This window comes from Larus michahellis, unplaced genomic scaffold, assembly GCF_964199755.1.
Source record: "Larus michahellis unplaced genomic scaffold, bLarMic1.1 SCAFFOLD_353, whole genome shotgun sequence".
In the NCBI taxonomy this organism is placed as follows: domain Eukaryota; kingdom Metazoa; phylum Chordata; class Aves; order Charadriiformes; family Laridae; genus Larus; species Larus michahellis.
In genome coordinates this window covers 1-19,464 of record NW_027436355.1, presented here as the reverse complement: position 1 = coordinate 19,464, position 19,464 = coordinate 1, and the positions used below count along the sequence as shown (strand labels likewise).

General features: G+C 64.3%; 1 protein-coding gene across 1 annotated transcript; it reads left to right on the top strand.

The window, feature by feature from the left end:
• The first annotated feature begins 804 nt into the window (after positions 1 to 804).
• Positions 805 to 18,628, top strand: LOC141737244 (intercellular adhesion molecule 5-like). Its single transcript, XM_074571906.1, has 13 exons — positions 805 to 1,084; positions 2,070 to 2,342; positions 3,009 to 3,287; positions 3,726 to 3,968; positions 13,104 to 13,176; positions 14,124 to 14,311; positions 14,396 to 14,707; positions 15,554 to 15,832; positions 15,920 to 16,198; positions 16,291 to 16,533; positions 16,623 to 16,865; positions 17,906 to 18,151; positions 18,297 to 18,628. Exons 1-13 carry the CDS (start codon positions 973 to 975, stop codon positions 18,626 to 18,628), a joined length of 3,102 nt encoding a protein of 1,033 aa, XP_074428007.1. The 5' UTR covers positions 805 to 972.
• Positions 18,629 to 19,464: the final 836 nt, after the last annotated feature.

The window sequence follows — 19,464 nt, the reverse complement described above, 5'->3', positions numbered from 1 at the left end:
GGCGGGGTGGGCTACTGCATCTACTACCGCAAGAAGAAAATCCGGGAATACCGGCTGCAGGAACAGCAGAGGCGGCTGCAGATGGAGCCGCTGCAGCCAACGAGGTGCTCGGAGGAAACGGCCGCTCTCAACGGTTCAGCGCCGGAGGCTCAAGTGTAACTGGGCAGAGACGGTGGAGGGGCCGGCAACCCCCTGCCCGTGGGCAAGTTGCCCCGGTGAGGGCCGAGCGCCGCGGCCGCCAGCTCCCTCCTACTGATGTGATGGTGCCATTGGCGACCGCGGCGGGATGGTGGAGGCTACGGTGAGACGGCGCCGGCCACCGCTGGTGCCGCAGGAAGGTGACAGCTCCCAGATGGGGACATGCCAGGCCGGCATGCGGTTGGGATGCCGGAGGGGGCGAGGTGCTGACCTTCCCGCCCGTCATGGAGATGCTCCTTTTCTCCCTGAACTTCATCCTTTGGGAGACCCGAAGCCGGTGACACTGGGGCTGGGGGGGTCTTGGTGGCCCGGAGGGGCTGAATCCCGAGATTTCGGTGCCGGGGTGGCATTGGCATCGATGCCGACAGGAGGGCGAGGAGCCGGAGCGGAGAGAGACGCAGCCATCGGAGAGGCTGGAAGATGCTGTCGTGACATGTTGCACCAATAAAGGCTGTCGTTGGCACCGCCGGCGTTTTGGTTGGGGATGGGGATAACCAAATCTGGGTTGGGGGGGGTTGTTTCCGGAACCCCGCGTCCTCGGTGGCCACGGTCGCGCCGAGCATGCGTCGTGGTACCTAAACCCCACTTCCTTCCTTGTGCCGCCATTTGGCCCCCGGTTCCCCGCACCCGCGGTGGAGACGGTGGGGCCGGGACGGCGCCGGGCCGGGGAGGAAGGATGGAGAACGGCCATCGCGGCAAGGGTTGGGGGACAATTCGCCTCTGAGCTGGGTCCCCCCCTCCCCAAACCCCCCCCAAAGCCCTGTGCCGGGGGTGATGGGCTCTGGCTTCTGCTCCCATCCTCGTGGTTTCCGGCTCACCGGCGCGGCAATGTCCCGGCGCGGCCACCTGGCCTGGTTCCTTGCTGGGCTGCTCCTGGTTCTCTGTGGTAAGTCATCCCTGGGTCATCCCCCCGCACCCCAACCCAGCTGGGGACATCCCCCGTGTCCCAGTTCACCCCACCTTCACCTCGACCCAACTGGGGACATCCGTGTGTCCCAGCTCCTCCCACCTTCACCTCAACCCAACTGGGGACATCCCCCGTGTCCCAGCTCATCCCACCTTCATCCTGACCCAGTTGGGGACATCCCGTGTGTCCCAGCTGATCCCGTGTGTCCCTTCTCATCCCATTTTCACCCCAATCCAACTGGGGACATCCCGTGTGTCCCCGGCTCATTCCCTGTGTCCCAGCTCATCCCACCTTCACCCCAACCCTGCTCGGGACATCCCGTGTGTCCCATCTCATCCCCATGTGTCCCAGCTCATCCCATGTGTCCCCAGCTCAACCCACCTTCACCCCAACCCACCTCCCGATCTCATCCTGCATGTCCCAGCTCATCCCATGTGTCCCCAGCTCAACCCACCTTCACCCCAACCCAGTTACGGACATACCATGTGTCCCAGCTCATCCCACCTTCATCCCAACCCACCTTCCCTGGGACATCCCGTGTGTCCCAGCTCATCCCCATGTGTCCCAGCTCATCCCATGTGTCCCCAGCTCAACCCACCTTCACCCCAACCCACCTCCCAATCTCATCCTGCGTGTCCCAGCTCATCCCGTGTGTCCCAGCTCATCCCGTGTGTCCCCAGCTCATCCCACCTTCACTCCAACCCAGTTAGGGACATACCATGTGTCCCAGCTCATCCCACCTTCATCCCAACCCACCTTCCCTGGGACATCGCGTGTGTCCCAGCTCATCCCATGTGTCCCCGGCTCAACTCACCTTCACCCCACCCCACCTCCCGACCTCATCCCGTGTGTCCCAGCTCATCCTGTGTGTCCCCAGCTCATCCCGCCTTCATCCCACCCCCTCTCCTCACCTCATCCCACACACCCCAGCTCATCCCACCGCCCCCCGCCCATCCCATTCCAGGACAATCCACCGACTCCTTCGAGGTGAGGGTGGAAGGGAACTCCTCGGAGGTGGGCTACGGTGGGACGGTGCTGCTCAACTGCTCCAGCAGCTGCCCCGAGGCCGGGGCTCCCAGGGGGCTGGAGACCTCCCTCAGCAAGGAGCGGGTGAGCCAGGGGCCGGGCTGGGTGAGCGTCCGGCTCCGCAACATCACCGAGCCCCTCTCCGACGTCCTCTGCTACTTCTACTGCTTCGGGGAAAGGAAGGTGGCGGCTTTTAGGGTGCTGGCTTATGGTAAGAGGCTGCTGGGGTGCTTCCCCGGGGCTTTCCCGGTGGATGGGGGATGCGGGAAGTGGGTAGGGATGTGCTGGATCTGGGGAGCCCCCACCCCTCGATGGGCAGTGGGATGGGGCAAACTGGGATGGAGCTGGAGCCACAACTGGTCCTCGGGGGGAGAGGTTGGGATGAGTTGGGGGCTGGATCCACTGATGGGTCCCAAGGGTGGGAGAGCTCGGGATAAGCCAGGTGCCGGATCCGGTGATGGGTCCCGAGGGTGTGAGAGCTTGGGATGAGCCGGGTGCTGGGTCCGGTGATGGGTCCCAAGGGTGTGAGAGCTTGGGATGAGCCGGGTGCTGGGTCAGGTGATGGGTCCCAAGGGTGGGAGAGCTTGGGATGAGCCAGGTGCTGGGTCTGGTGATGGGTCCCAAGGGTGGGAGAGCTTGGGATGAGCCAGGTGCTGGGTCCGGTGATGGGTCCCAAGGGTGGGAGAGCTTGGGATGAGCCGGGTGCTGGGTCCGTTGATGGGTCCCAAGGGTGGGAGAGCTTGGGATGACCCGGGTGCCGGATCTGGTGATGGGTCCCAAGGGTGAGAGAGCTTGGGATGAGCCGGGTGCCGGATCCAGCTCCGCCTTTGGGATGACCCGAGACATTGGGTGCCATCTCCCCCTCCACCGGCCGCAGAATTCCCCCAGCCTCAGCTGACCATCAGCAGCCCCAACACCTCCTCCAACGAGATGGTGGCCATCAAGTGCTTCTCGGCGCCCAGCTGGCCCCCGGGGCTCAAGCTGCGGCTCCACCGTAGCCACTGGCACCCGCAGGCCTGGGAGGAGGGTCCCATCAGCCTGGAGCTGGTGGCCAGGGAGGAAGATGACGGAGCCGAGTTCTCCTGCCAAGCACAGCTCAGCCTGGGCAACCGGACGCTGACGAAGAGTTCGCCCACGGCCACGCTGCGCGTCACCTGTGAGTGGGGCGGCGGGTGGCGACCATGGGGCAAAATCCTTTGGTCCTGGGGCAAAACCCTTCCGCCCCTGTGTAAAACCCCTTGACCCCCTGCAGAACCCTCCTGCCCCATAGAAAACCCCTTAGCATCAGTGCAAAACCCCTTCTGCCCCCGTGTAAAACCCTCCTGCCCCATAGAAACCCCCTTAGCCTCGGTGCAAACCCAATCTGCCCCCATGCAAAACCCTCCTGCCCCATAGAAAACCCCTGGGCATCGGCGCAAAACCCCTCAGTCCCCATGCAAACCCCTCCTGCCCCACTGCAAAGCTCCTCAAGCCCAATGCAAGACTTGGGGGTCCCGTCCCAGGCCGCGGCGGGGACCCCCTTGGCCGCAGCGATGGTGACACCGGGGCTCGTGCCGGGGAGAAATGAGCTTCCCCCCACTTTCGCCCCCCCCAGACCAGCCCCGGATGGACGACAGGAGCTGCCCCCCCAGCCAGAACTGGACGGAGGGGCAGGATGAGACCCTGCGCTGCTGGGCATGGGGCAACCCCCGGCCCCACCTGGAGTGTGCCAAGGACAGGGAGCCCTTCCCCGCCGGGGTCCCGCGCCCCGTCACCCGCGCCCACGCCGGCACCTACCTCTGCCGGGCCACCAACCCGCTGGGGACAACCGTCCGGACTGTCACCGTCTGGGTGCAATGTGAGTGGGGACGGGGGGTCTCGGGGGTTCTGGGGGGGGGTCTCAGTGTGTCCTGGGAGTCCCCAAGGTCCTGGGGATTTTGGGGGTCCTGAGGGTCTCGGGGATCCTGGGAATCTCAGGGTCTTGGAGGTTTCAGGGGTTCGGGTGGTCTTGGACATCCTGAGGGTCTTGGGGGTCTTGGGGGTCCTGGGGGGGGTCTCAGGGGTCTTGGGGGTCCTGGGGATTTCAGAGATCCTGGGGGTCTCGGGGATCCTGGGAGTCCTCTGGGTCCTGGAGGTTTTGGGGATCATGGGATTCTCAAGGTTCCTGAGGATCTCGGGGGTCCTGGGAATCTTGGGGTCCTGGAGGTTTCAGAGGTCCTGGGTCTTGGGGATCCTGAGGGTCCTGGTGGTCCTGAAGGTCCTGGGTCTTGGGGATCCTGAGGGTCCTGGTGGTCCTGAGGGTCCTGGGGGTCTTGGAGGTCCTGGGGGGGTCTCAGGGGCCTTGGGGGTCGTGGTAGTCTTGGGGGTCCTGGGGATTTCAGGGGTCCTGAAGGTCTCGGGGATCCTGGGAGTCCTCTGGATCCTGGAGTTTTTGGGGATCATGGGATTCTTAAGGTTCCTGAGGGTCTCGGGGGTCCTGGGTGTCTCGGGGGCCCTGGGAATCTTGGGGTGCTGGAGGTTTCAGGGGTCCTGAATCTTGGGGATCCTGAGGGTCTTGGGGGTCCTCATGGTCTTGGGCGTCCTGAGAGTCCTGGGGGTCTCAAGGGTCCTGGTGATTTTGGGGGTCCTGAGGGTCTCAGGGATCCTGGGGGTGTTGGGGGTCCTGGTGGTCCTGGGGTTCTTGAGGGTCCTGAGGGTCTTGGGGATCTTGGGGGTCCTGAGGGTCTTGGGCATCCTGGGATTCCTGGTGGTCCTGGTGGTCTTGGAGGGCCTGGAGATCCTGGGGGTGTTGGGGGTGCTGATGGTCCTGGGGATCTTGAGGGTCCTGAGGGTCTTGGGCATCCTGGGCTTCCTGGTGGTCTTGGAGGTCCTGAGGGTCTTGGGTGTCCTGGGGCTCCTGGTGGTCTTGGGTGGCCTGGGGCTTCTGGTGGTCTTGGGGATCCTGGTGGTCTTGGGTGTCCTGGGGCTCCTGGTGGTCGGAGGTCCTGGAGATCCTGGAGGTCCTGGGGATCTTGGGATTCCTGGGAATCTTGAGGGTCCTGAGGGTCTTGGAGATCTTGGGTGTCCTGAGGGTCTTGGGCATCCTGGGATTCCTGGTGGTCCTGGTGGTCTTGGAGGGCCTGGAGATCCTAGGGGCGTTAGGGGTGCTGGTGGTCCTGGGGATCTTGAGGGTCTTGAGGGTCTTGTGTGTCCTGGGATTCCTGGTGGTCTTGGGGTCCTGAGGGTCTTGGTGTTCCTGGTGGTCTTGGGTGTCCTGGGGCTCCTGGTGGTCTTGGAGGTCCTGGAGCTCCTGGGGGTCTTGAGTGTCTCAAGGGTCCTGGGGGGGTCCCAGGAGGATGGTTCGGGCTCAGCACTGCTGACCACCCATCCCCGCTCTCCGGCAGACCACGACCCCGACCTGCTGCTCCCGGTGCTGGTGGGCGTGGTGGTGGTGGCCGCCCTGGTCGCCGGCGGGGTGGGCTACGGCATCTACTACCGCAAGAAGAAAATCCGGGAATACCGGCTGCGGCAGCGGCAGAGGCGGCTGCAGATGGAGCCGCCAAGGCCGGGGCAGGATGATGCCCCCCACAATGATGGGGGGGCTCCACCGTAACCCAACCCGCCCACCCCCCCCCCCACCAAAACCCGCGTCCCACCCCCCCTCCCCCGGCCCTGCACAAGTCAAACGCCTCCATGGGGCAAGGGACGTATCCAGCCCCCCCACCAAAAAGGGCAGCGGTGGGGGGTGCTGCCCCATGCTGTGCCCTCCGCTGGGGCTGGGGGGACCTGGGGTGGGGGGGGGGGAACGGGGGCCCCAAGGAGGGATTTCCCCCCCTCCCCACGCCCCCCTTGTGCCCATCACCGTGGCCTCGGGCTCCCCTTTGTGCGGGGACTGGGGGCTGGGGGGGGGGAAATGGCTCTTAATGGTTTAAAAAATCCTTGTGGGATCATCCCGGCTCGTCCACATCACGCGGGCTAATGGCACGAGGGGACAGGGCTGCACTGGGCCATACTGGGCTGTACTGGGCTGCGCTGGGCTATACTGGGCTGTGCTGGGCTGTAGTGAGTTCTGCTGGGCTGTGCTGGGCTGTACTGGGCTATACTGGGCTGTAGTGAGCTCTGCTGGGCTATACTGGGCTATACTGGGCTGTACTGGGCTTTACTGGGCTGTGCTGGGCTATACTGGGCTATACTGGGCTGTGCTGGGCTGTAGTGAGCTCTGCTGGGCTGTGCTGAGCTGCACTGTGCTGGGCTGGGCTGTACTGGGCTGTACTGGGCTATACTGACCTGTGCTGGGCTATACTGGGCTGTAGTGAGCTCTGCTGGGCTGTGCTGAGCTGCACTGGGCTATACTGGGCTATACTGGGCTGTACTGGCCTGTGCTGGACTATGCTGGGCTATACTGGGCTGTGCTGGGCTATACTGGGCTGTAGTGAGCTCTGCTGGGCTGTGCTGGGCTATACTGGGCTGTGCTGGGCTTACTGGGCTGTAGTGAGCTATACTGGTCTGGGCTGGGCTGTACTGGGCTATACTGGCCTGTGCTGGGCTACACTGGCCTGTGCTGGGCTACACTAAGCTGTAGTGAGCTATACTGGGCTGTGCTGGGCTATACTGGGCTATACTGGGCTACACTAAGCTGTAATGAGCTATACTGGGCTGTGCTGGGCTGTAGTGAGCTATACTGGACTGTACTGGGCCGTGCTGGACTGTACTAGGCTGTGTTGGGCCGTACGGGTTTGTATTGGGCTTTACTGGTCTGTACTGGGCCGCACAGGACTGTACTGGGCTACACGAAGCTGTGCTGGGTTGTACTGGACTATACTGGGCTGTATCGGTCTATACTGGGCTGTACTGGGGGGTGTTGGGGCCCGGGCCGGCCCCTTGTGGGTACAGGCAGAGATTGGGGGGGGTGCAGGCAGGGGATTAGGGGTGCAGGCAGGGGGTGGGGGGGTACAGGCAGGGGTTTGGGGGGGGTACAGGCAGGGATGGGGGGTGCAGGCAGGGGATTAGGGGTGCAGGCAGGGGGTGGGGGGGTACAGGCAGGGGTTTGGGGGGGGTACAGGCAGGGATGAGGGGGTGCGGGCAGGGGATTAGGGGTGCAGGCAGGGGTTTGGGGGGGTACAGGCAGGGATAGGGGAGTGCAGGCAGGGGATTAGGGGTGCAGGCAGGAGATTGGGGGATTATGGGCAGGGATGGGGGGGTGCTGGCAGGGATTAGGGTACAGGCAGGGGACTAAGGGTACGGGCAGGGATGGGGGTACAGGCAGGGGATTGGGGGGGTACGAGCAGGGATTGGGGTGTGGGCAGGGGATTGGGGGGGACATGGACAGGGATGGGGGGGTGCAGGAAATGATTGGGGGGATGCAGGCAGGGGATTAAGGGTGCAGGCAGGGGATTGGGGGGGGTACAGACAGGGATGGAGGGTGCAGGCAGGGGACTGGGGGAGTACGGGCAGTGATTGGGGGGGTACTGGCAGGGGATTGGGGGTGCAGGCAGGGGTTAGGGGTACAGGCAGGGGATTGGGGGGGTACAGGCAGGGATGAGGGGGTGCGGGCAGGGGATTAGGGGTGCAGGCAGGGGACTGGGGGGGTGCAGGCAGGGATGAGGGGGTGCGGGCAGGGGATTAGGGGTGCAGGCAGGGGACTGGGGGGGTGCAGGCAGGGATGAGGGGGTGCGGGCAGGGGATTAGGGGTGCAGGCAGGGGACTGGGGGGGTGCAGGCAGGGATGGGGGGTGCAGGCAGGGATGTGGCAGGGGCTGGGGGCGGGGCTGGAGCCGGGCTGGGGGGAGGGGGCTGGAACCAGGGACAAGGGGGGGGTGGGGGGATGGGGGACGGAGGGGGGAGGGGCTCGAGGAGGGAGATGTTGGGGGGGCCCCGAGCGAGGGGAGGGGAGGGGGGGAGGGGGTGTCCCCCACTTCTTGCGTTCCCCCCCCTTCCCCTGTGCCAGAGCATCGTCCCCGAGCGGGGCCTGGCAGCGCCTGGCACCGTCGCTCGCGCCACGGCGTGACACCGGCACACGCCGCGCCACGGCACAGCGTGACACGCCGTGACACGCCATGGCAGGGCGTGATCCACCATGGCAGGGGATGACACGCCGCGGCACGGCAGAGCACGGCGCGGCAGGGCGGAGAGCGGCACGCCACGACACGCCACGGCACGGCACGCCGCGGTGAGGCCTGCTCCGGTGCCGGCTGGGCCTTGGCGTGGGCAGGTGACGCGGGGCGTGGGCCGAGGCAGGGGGTGACACGGGGACGGGGACGGGGGCAGGGACACCCGGCACGGCGTGGGCTGCGGGGGGGGCGCGTTGGCGGGCACAGGGGCTGCACCCCAGGCGTGCCCGCATGCGTGTCATACATGTGTCTGCGTGTACATACCATGCACGTCTGCATGCGCATGGTACAAACCCCGGCGTGCACATGCAACATGTGTCTGCATGCGTGTCATACATGTATCTGCACGCACACGCGATGCATGTCTGCATGCACGTGATTCACACACTGGCGTGCACATGCAACATGTGTCTGCATGCGCGTCATACATGTATCTGCACGCACACGCGATGCACGTCTGCATGCACGTAATTCACACCCCGGTGTGCACATGCAACATGTGTCTGCATGCGCGTCATACGTGTATCTGCACGCACACACGATGCACGTCTGCATGCACGTGATTCACACACCGGCGTGCACATGCAACATGTGTCTGCATGCGCGTCATACATGTATCTGCATGCACACGCGATGCACGTCTGCATGCATGTGATTCACACACCGGCGTGCACGTGCAACATACGACTTCATGCTTGTCATACATGTATCTGCATGCACACGTGATGCATGTCTGCATGCACATGATATGCACACCGGCGTGCACGTGCAACACGCCTGCATGCATGTCATACATATATCTGCAGGGACATGATACACGCACTGGCATGCAGACGCAACACATGCCTGCATGCACATGGTACGCACAGTGGGGTGCATATGCAAAACACGCCTGCGTGCACGTCATACATATCTCTGCATGCACACGCGATGCATGTCTGCATGGACATGGCACACAGCCCGGCGCGCACATGCAACCGGTGTCTGCGTGCATGTCATACATGTATCTGCATGCACACACAATGCACTTCTGCATGCACGTGGTGCATGCCCCGGCATGCACATGCAACACATGCATGTCATACATATAGCTGCACGCACACGCAGTGCACATCCGCATGGATGGGATATACACCCCGACATGCACGTGCAACACATCTGCATGCGTGTCACACGTGTATCGGCATGTACATGCCATGGATGTCTGCAGGGACGTTACACGCACTGGCATGCACATGCAACACACACCTGCATGCATGTCATAGATACCTCAGCATGCACACGCAGTGCGTGTCTGCGTGCACGTGGTACACCACCGTACACATCCGTGTGCCTGCCTGTGCATGCACATGTGATGCACAGGATATACACGCCTGCATGTGCACGGTGCACGATACCCACGCCAGCACGCACACGCGATGCACACGTGCATGCACACACCAGGTACACAATACCCACACCGGCAGCACACACAATGCACGCATGGATGGCACACACCGTGCACATGAGACCCTTGCCAACACGCAGACGCAATACGTGCGTGCATGCACGTGATGCACGCACCATGCTCATGAGACCCGCGCCAGCACACACACGCAATGCACGCGTGCATGCATGTGGTGCTCATGCCAATGCACACGATATACACGCTTCAACGCACACGCAATGCACACGAGCCCCATGCCAGCATGCACACAGAATGCATGCATGCGCTCAATGCACATGCCATGCACACACCTGCATGCACACGCAATGCACACATGGATGCACATGATACCCACGCCATGCACATGAGACCCACGCCAGCACACGCACGCAATGCACGCGTGCATGCCCATGATGCACATGCCAATGCACGCGCTATACGTGCCTCCATGCACACGAGCCCCACGCCAGCATGCACACAGAATGCATACATGCATGCGCACGCTGCACGTGCCATGCACACACCACCCACGCTGGCATGCACATGCAATGCACGCATGAATGTGCGATACACACGCCATGCACATGATACCCACACCAGGAGGCCCGGGCAATGCACGTGTGCATGCCCACACCATGCACATGATAGACGCGCTTCCGTACACACGAGACCCATGCCACCGTGCACACGCTGTGCATGCGTATGATGCACACGACACGCGTGCAATGCACGCGTGCGTGCACATGATGCACACGAGACGCACGCCAGCATGTACATGCAATGCGTGCGTGCATGCACATGATGCACACGCCATGCACACGATGCACACGCCATGCATATGGTGCACACGAGACCCATGCCAGCACGCACATGCAATGCGTGCCTGCATGCACATGATGCGCACACGATGCACATGCGACCCACGCCAGCACGCACATGCAATGCGTGCCTGCATGCACATGATGCGCACACGAACCCACGCCAGCACGCACGTGCAATGCGTGCCTGCATGCACATGATGCACACGCCATGCACATGCTGCACACGCCATGCACATGGTGCACACGAGACCCACGCCAGCACGCACACACTGATGCGTGCCTGCATGCACACGATGCGCACACGATGCACATGCGACCCACGCCAGCGCGCACATGCAATGTGTGCCCGCATGCACGTGATGCACACACGATGCACACGAGACCTACGCCAGCATGCACACGCAATGCGTGCCTGCATGCACATGATGCGCACACGAGACCCACGCCAGCGCGCACATGCAATGCGTGCCTGCATGCACATGATGCGCACACGAGACCCACGCCAGCACGCACACGCAATGCGTGCCTGCATGCACATGATGCGCACACGAGACCCACGCCAGCACGCACGTGCAATGCGTGCCTGCATGCACATGATGCACACGCCATGCACATGCTGCACATGCCATGCACATGGTGCACACGCCATGCACATGGTGCACACGAGACCCATGCCAGCACGCACACGCTGATGCGTGCCTGCATGCACACGATGCACACACGATGCACATGCGACCCACGCCAGCACGCACATGCAATGCGTGCCCGCATGCACGTGATGCACACACGATGCACACGAGACCCACGCCAGCGCGCACATGCAATGCGTGCCTGCATGCACATGATGCGCACACGAGACCCACGCCAGCACGCACGTGCAATGCGTGCCTGCCTGCACATGATGCGCACGCCATGCACATGCTGCACATGCCATGCACATGGTGCACACGCCATGCACATGGTGCACACGAGACCCACACCAGCACGCACACGCTGATGCGTGCCTGCATGCACACGATGCACACACGATGCACATGCGACCCACGCCAGCACGCACATGCAATGCGTGCCCGCATGCACATGATGCACACACAATGCATATGATGCACACGCCATGCACATGCTGCACATGCCATGCACATGGTGCACACGCCATGCACATGATGCACACGAGACCCACGCCAGCACGCACACGCCATGCATGCCTGCATGCACACGATGCACACGCGACCCACGCCAGCACGCACACGCGTGTGCTGCACACTCCCATGCACACGCGTGGCTACAGGTGGCCCCAATCCCCCCCCCCCCCCCAGCCCGTGGCCGTCCCCTGCCTGTCCCCAGGTGGGTGCGGGGGTGGGGACACGGGGGTGGGGACGACACGGAGGAGGGAGGGGGGGGACAAGGGGGGGGGGGGGTGTTGGGGACAGCTGGTCCCGGTCTGTCGCTGCTCCCACGCAGGAGCGGTGCCTCCCCTGCGGCGCAGCTGCTGCTGGCGACGGGCTGGAACGGGACCGGGGCGGGGGGGCGGGGGGGGGGGACACCGGGCACGGGGCGGGTGGGGGGTGTCTGTGAAGGACCGAGCATGGGTGGGGGGGGCCGATCCGGACATGGCGGGGGTGGGGGGGCCCGATGCAGGAAGGTTGGGGGGGGGAGAGGGGGGGTCCTGAGCAGCGCCGAGCACCGGGGGGGGGGGGGGGGGGGGGCCCATCCAGGTCCGGGGGGAGCGGTGTCTGTGAAGGACTGAGCACGGCGCGGGGCGGGCGGGGGGGCCCGATCCCGACACGGGGTGGGGGGGGTGTCTCTGAAGGACCGAGCACCGGGGGAGTGCGGGGGGCGATCCGGCCATGGGGGGGGGGGGGGTTCCGATCCGGGAAGGTTTTTGGGGAAGGTGGGGGGGGGATGTCCTGAGCAGCGCCGAGCATGGGGGGGACCCGATCCGGACATGGGGGGGGGGGGGGGGGTCTGTGAAGGACCAAGCACGGAATGGGAGGGGGCCCCGATCCTGGCACCGGTGGGGGGGGGGTCCGATCCGGGAAGGTTTTGCGGAGGGAGGGGGGGAGGGGGGTCCTGTGCAGCGCCGAGCACAGGGGGGCCCGATCCGGGCACGGGGCCGGGGAGGGGGGTCCTGTGCAGCGCCGAGCACCGGGCGGGGGCGGACGGAGCCTCGGGAGGCTCAGCCGGGGGCGGGGGGAGGAGCAGCCCCGCGGTACCGGCGCCGTCCTCGCCTTCGTGAGCGGCGGCGGCAGAGCTGCCTTCATCCCCATCCTCCTTCTCCTCTTCATCCCCATCCTCCTCATCCCCATCCTCCTCCTCCTCCTCCGCTTAAACCCCATCCTCTCCGTCCTCCTCTTCCTCCCCATCCTCCTCCTCTTCATCTCCATCTTCCTCTCCTTCGTCTCTGTCCTCCTCCTCCTCCTCTTCCTCCCCATCCTCCTCTTCCTTCTCCTCTCCCTCCCCATCCTCCTCCTCCTCTCCATCCTCCTCTTCATCTCCATCCTCCTCCTCTTCGTCTCTATCCTCCCCATCCTCCTCTCCATCCTCCTCCTCTCCATCCTCCTCTTCATCTCCATCCTCCTCTTCTTCGTCTCTGTCCTCTTCCTCCTCCCCTTCCTCCTCATCCTCCCCTTCCTCCCCATCCTCCTCTTCCTCCCCCAGCGGAGCCAGCGTCCCATGGGACCCCCCGGCCCGGCCGCCCGGCTGCTGCCCCCGCTCATCCTGGCGCTCGCAGGTAAAGGTGGTGGTTGGGGGGGGGGGGAACAGTGTCAGGGGGTGCCCCGGACGCCTGGGTCCCTCCGGGATCGGGGGGGGGGGGGACGGGACGGGACCCCGGGGACCCGAGACCCACCGTGCTGGGAAGCGGGAGGGTGGTCTCCGGGCACCCCAGAGACCCTTAATTATAAGGGGAGGGGGGGGGCGCCCCTGGGGACCCCCCCAGACACCAGGGACCTCTAATTGGGATGGGGGGAAGCCTGGACATCTGGGTCCCTTCATGGGGGAAGCTGGTAGTTATGGGGGGGGGGGGGGCTGGACCCCCAGAGAACCCCCAGCACCTGGGTCCCAGCATGATGGGGAGCGGGAACGGGGGGGGGGGGGGGACAATGACACCCAGGGACCCCCAACACCAGGGACTTTTAATGCTGGGGGGGCTGGGGGGGGGTTGGACCCCCAGGGGCGTGGATGCCTGGGTTCCTTATTTTGGGGGGTGGGGGGGTGGACCCCAAGGACCCAAGACACCAGGGACCCTTAGTGCCGGGGGGGGGCACGACACATGGGGGGACCCTTAATGCCTGGGGGGGACACAGAGGGACCCGCAGGACCCTGGACATCTGGGTCCCCTATTTCGGGGGGGGGGTGGGGTGGGGGAGAGATGGACCTCAGGGACCCTTAGTGCCGGGGAGGGGGACACGAAGGGACCCCCAAGACCCCGGACGCCTGGGTGCCCTCCCTGGATTGGTGCGGGGGGGGGGTGTCTCAGCACTGGGCTTACTGGGCTGGGCCCCCCCGCAACCGGATTGGGGGGGGTCCCCAGGGTGGGGGGGTGCCGGTGCTGAGCCGGCGGCGGGTGGGGGGGGGGGCTCTCGCAGGGGTCGCCCGGGGCACGTTCACGGTGGGGGCCTGGCCACGGGTGGCCGTGGTGCCCTTCGGGGGCTCGGTGGCCATCAACTGCAGCCGCAGCGCCTGCCCGGGGGGCAACGCCACGCTGGGGCTGGACACCCCCTTGGCCGTCACCTTGGGGGCCGGGGGGGGCCGTTGGCAAAGCTTCCGCCTCCTCAACGTCTCCCAATGGAGCCCCGGCACCGCCACCTGCTACGGTCGCTGCGGTGACACCCAAGTCAACGCCAGCGCCGGCATCCTCGTCTACCGTGAGTGCCGGGGGGTTGAGGCGGGGGGGGGACACCATGGTGGCACCGGGGGGACGCGGTTGATGGGTGGGTGGCCCCTTCCAGGGTTGCCGGAGCGGGTGGTGCTGGAGCCGGTGGCGGCGGTGGCGGTGGGGGAGAGCCGGAACCTGACGTGCCGGGTGGTGGAGGTGGCTCCGGTGGGGAACCTGACGGTGACGTTACGGCGAGGGGCCGAAACGCTGCGGACGGAGAGTTTCGGGGCCGCCGAGGGCAGCGCCACCGTGGCCGTCACTCACCTGCTGACCGTCGGCCCCGGGGACCACGGGCAGGACGTCACCTGCCACGCCGAGCTGTCCCTGCGGCCACACGGGCCGCTCTTTGCCCGCGCTGCCGTCCCCGTCAAGCTCTCGGTGTTCGGTGAGTCCTCGCGGCACGGCCGGGCGCGGGGGGCTGCTGCCCCAGGGGGAGGAGACAGGGAGCAGCACCACCGTGGCCCTGGCCCTGTCCCCATCCCATCCCCATCCCATCCCAACACCATCCCATCTCATCCCATCCCATCCCCATCCCATCCCGTCCTGTCCCATCCCCATTCCCATCCCATCCCCATCCCATCCCTATCTCCATCCCATCCCACCCCACTCCACTCCCGTCCCAAATCCAATCCCATGCCGACACCATCCCCATCCCCACCCCATCCCCATCCAAACCCAACCCCATCCCATTCCCATCCCACCCCATTCCCATCCCATCCCATTCCCATCCCGTCCTGTCCCGTCCCACCCCATCCCATCCCCACCCCATCCGCATCCCATCCTGTCCCATCCCACCCCATTCCCACCCCATTCCCATCCCATCCCGTCCCGTCCCCATCCCATCCCATCCTATCCCATCCCAATTCCCATCCCATCCCCATTCCCATCCCATCCCCAATCCCATCCCAATTCCAATCCCATCCCCATCCCATCCCATCCTGTCCCATCCCACCCCATTCCCACCCCATTCCCATCCCGTCCCGTCCCCATCCCATCCCATCCTATCCCATCCCAATTCCCATCCCATCCCCATTCCCATCCCATCCCCAATCCCATCCCAATTCCAATCCCATCCCCATCCCATCCCACCCCACTCCTGTCCCAAATCCAATCCCATGCCGACACCATCCCCATCCCCACCCCATCCCCATCCAAACCCATTCCCATCCCGTCCCATCCCCATCCCCTCCCCATCCAAGGGGGTGACCCCGGTGACGCCATGTCCCCGCAGCCCTCCCCGAACCCCCGCAGCTCCGGGCCCCCGCCCTCCTGGAGGCTGGCACCGCCGCCAACGCCAGCTGCCGCCTCACCGGCGCCTTCCCCGCCGGCGACGTCCACTTCGCCGTCACCCTGGCAGAGCAGAGCCTCAACGTCACCGTCACGGCGGCCGGGGACGTCCTCACCGCCGTCACCACCCTGGCACCCGCCGCCCCGGGGCCCCAGGAGCTGAGCTGCACCGCCACGGTGGCCACGGCGGCGCGGACGGCACGGAGGCAGCTCCACGTCTACCGTAAGGCGCCGGGGGGGCGGCGGTGGGGGGGGGGGATAACCGGCTCCCGTGCCGGAATTCCGGCGGACCCACCGCACCTTCCCGCAGGCTTCCCGCTGCCCGTCGTGGAGCTGAGCCCGGCGTCGGCACCAGCGGGCAGCGAGGTGACGGTGACGTGCCGCGCCGGGGTCGCCGACCCTCCCGCCGTCCGGCTGCAGCTCCGCGATGCCGACGGCGGGGTCCTGGCCGAGGGACCGGAATCCCCACTGGAACTGCGGTTGGTGGCCCGGCGGGAAGATGACGGGCGGCAGTTTGGATGCCGGGCCAGCCTGGCCATCGGCGACGGTGCGGTGACAAAGGACACGGAGGCCCGGCTCGCCGTGCTCTGTGAGTGCCGCGCCGGAGGGGTCCGGTTGTACCCGCGGCAACCGGCACGGGCTGCTCCTGGCGTTCCCGGTGTATCCCTCCGTCTTTTCCAGACATGCCCGAAATGGCGGCAAGCGACTGTCCCGCCAACCGCACGTGGCTCCGGGGGACGCGGGAAACGTTGTCCTGCCGTGCCGCCGGCAACCCCGCGCCCACCGTGGTCTGCGGTAGAAACGGCGTCACCGTCAGCACCGGGGAGCCCGAATTGGTCACCCGGTCCCGAGCTGGCACCTACCTCTGCAATGCCACCAACGCCTTGGGGACGCGGAGCCGGCAGGTCACCGTCCGCGTGGAGTGTGAGTGGTGCCGCCATCACCCACCACGGCCACGCCGGCGGCACCGGCGCTAACCGGGACCCCCTTTTTTTCTCCCCCCCGCCCCAAAGATGAGCCCACCCTGACAGAGAGGGGGTGCCCGGCGCATCGCACCTGGGTGGAGGGGGAGCGGCGGGAACTGGGGTGTCGCGCCGACGGGGACCCCCCCCCCAGCACCCGCTGCGCCCGCGACGGCGCTGCTACCCGCGGCCGGGGCAGCCGGGCCGTCAGCCGCGCCGACGCCGGCCGCTACCTCTGCCGGGCCACCAACAAGCACGGCTCGGCCGTCCGCAGCGTCCTGGTCACCGTCGAGTGTGAGTGGCCCCCGGGGGCGGGCGGGTGCGGAACGGGGAATCTGGTGGTGCCGGGGTGGGACGAGGATCTGGCAGTGCCAGGGATGGCAGGGTGGGACAGGGATTTGGTGATGCCAGGGATGCCGGGGTCAGGATGGGGGTCTGGTGATGCCAGGGATGGGATAGGGATCTGGTGGAGCCGGGGAAGGGATGGGGATCTGGTGGTCCAGGGACGTGACAGGGATCTGGTGGTGCCGGGGATGGGATGGGGATCTGCTGGTCCAGGGATGCCAGGGTGGGACAGGGATGCCAGAGTCAGGATGGGAATCTGCTGGTGCCAGGGATGGGACAGGGATCTGGTAGTGCCAGGGATGGGATGGGGATCCAGTGGTCCAGGGATGCGAGAGGGATCTGGTGGTGCCAGGGATGCTGGGGTCAGGATGGGGATCTGGTGATGCCAGGGGTGGGACAGGGATTGGTGATGCCAGGAATGGGATCGAGATCCAGTGGTCCAGGGCTGCGTCAGGGATCTGGTGGTGCCAGGGATGGAACAGGGATCTGGTGGTGCCAGGGATGCCGGGGTGAGAACAGGGATCTGGCAATGCCAGGGATGGAACAGGGATCTGGTAATGCCGGGGTCAGGATGGGGTTCTGGTGATGCCAGGGTGGGACAGGGATCTGGCAGTGCCAGGGATGCCGGGGTCAGGATGGAGATCTGACCATGCCGGGGATGCCAGGGATGGGCTGGGGATGCCTTAGCCACACCGGGGATCCCGAAATTGTGCCAGGGATGCCATGGCCGGGGATGCCATGTCTGTGCCAGGCACAGCATGGCCATGCCGGGGATGCCATGACCGTGCCAGGGATGCCATGTCCATACGAGCCCAGTGGGGACCCTGGCTGCCTTTGTGCCGATCCCATCGGCACCGTGTGGGGAGCAGGGGGGGTGGCGGTTGCTTCCTGCCCCCCATCTTGGGGTTGTGGCAGTGGGTGGGGGACACCTGGCACCCGTCACCACCCCCCCCCGCCCCGCCCCATGCCACGTCCCTCCCGGTTGGCAGACGAGCCCAGCATCGCGGAGACGGGCTGCCCGGCGCGGCGGCTGTGGGTGGAAGGGACGCCGGCGGAGCTGGCCTGCGCCGCCAGCGGCAACCCCCCACCCCGCGTCACCTGTGACAAGCTGGGGGACAACCAGGACCCCCCCCCGGTGAGCCCCAACGTCACTCGCGCCCACGCCGGCACCTACCAGTGCCGGGCCACCAACACCCACGGCTCGGCCCTCCGCAACGTCACCGTCGCCGTCGAGTGTGAGTGTGGGGAGCGGCGGAAAAAAGGGGCGTCTGGGTTATTTTTAAGTGCCGGGGGTTGGCGGTGCATGTGTGTGTGTGTGTGTGGATTTTTGGGTGACGGCGGGGGCATTTTTGGGTGACGGTGGGTGCCGTCACGGTGCAGACAGCCCCGCCGCCGTGACCCTGCGGGTTGTCCCCTCCGCCAACGTCTCGCGGGGGTCCAGCTTCAGCGTGGAGTGTCGCGCCGAGGGGCTGCCCCCCCCCACCTACGGCTGGGCGCTGCCCCCCGCCCCCAACCTCCGCTTCGCCCCCGACAACCGCTCGGTGGCCGTGGCCGCTGCCGCCGCCGCCAACCGGGGCCTTTACACCTGCACCGCCAGCAACCGGCACGGCCGGCGGGCCGGCAGCGTCATGGTGCGGGTGGACGGTGAGCTGGAGGAGGGGGGGAATGGAAAAAATGGGGAAAAAAAAGGGGGGGGGAAGGGGGAAAAATGAGGGGAAAATGGGGGGGTATAAAGGGAAAATGGGGGGAAAAAAGGGAGGGAAAAGGAGGGGGGGAAGGGGGAGGGAAAGGGGTGGGAAAAATGGGGGGGAGGAAGGGGGGGGAAGGGGGAAAAGGGGGGGGGAAATGAGGGGAAAATGGGGGGGTAAAAAGGGAAAATGGGGGGGAAGGGGGAGGAAGGGAAGGGGGGGAAAAAAAGGGGGAAAAAAAAGCAAAAAAATTGAAAAATATGGGAAAATGGAAAAAAAGAAAAAAGAGAAAAAAGAAAAAAAAGAAAAAAGAAAAGAAAAGAGGAAAGAAAAGAGGAAAAAAAGAGAAAAGAAAAGAGAAGAAAAAAGAAAAAAGAAAAAAGAAAAAAGAAAAAAGAAAAAAGAAAAAGAAAAAAGAAAAAAGAAAAAAGAAAAAAGAAAAAAGAAAAAAGAAAAAAGAAAAGAAAAAAGAAAAAGAAAAAAGAAACGGAAAAAACAAAAAAGAAAAAAGAAAAAAGAAAAAAGAAAAAAGAAAAAAGAAAAAAGAAAAAAGAAAAAGAAAAAGAAAAAGAAAAAGAAAAAGAAAAAGAAAAAGAAAAAGAAAAGAGAAAAAAGAAAAGAGAAAAAAGAAAAGAGAAAAAGAAAAAGAAAAAGAAAAAGAAAAAGAAAAGAGAAAAAAGAAAAGAGAAAAAAGAAAAGAGAAAAAGAAAAGAGAAAAAGAAAAAGAAAAAAGAAAAAGAAGAAAAAAGAAAAAGAAGAAAAAAGAAAAAGAAGAAAAAAGAAAAAGAAGAAAAAAGAAAAAGAAGAAAAAAGAAAAAGAAGAAAAAAGAAAAAGAAGAAAAGAGAGAAAAGAGAGAAAA

Bases quoted from the DNA above. Each gene is read 5' to 3' on its own strand.
- LOC141737244 (XM_074571906.1), top strand. From the start codon at position 973: ATGGGCTCTGGCTTCTGCTCCCATCCTCGTGGTTTCCGGCTCACCGGC. The intron at 3,288-3,725 runs GTGAGTGGGGCG...CGCCCCCCCCAG, and splicing joins GGCCACGCTGCGCGTCACCT to ACCAGCCCCGGATGGACGAC. The intron at 16,199-16,290 runs GTGAGTGCCGCG...CGTCTTTTCCAG, and splicing joins GGCCCGGCTCGCCGTGCTCT to ACATGCCCGAAATGGCGGCA.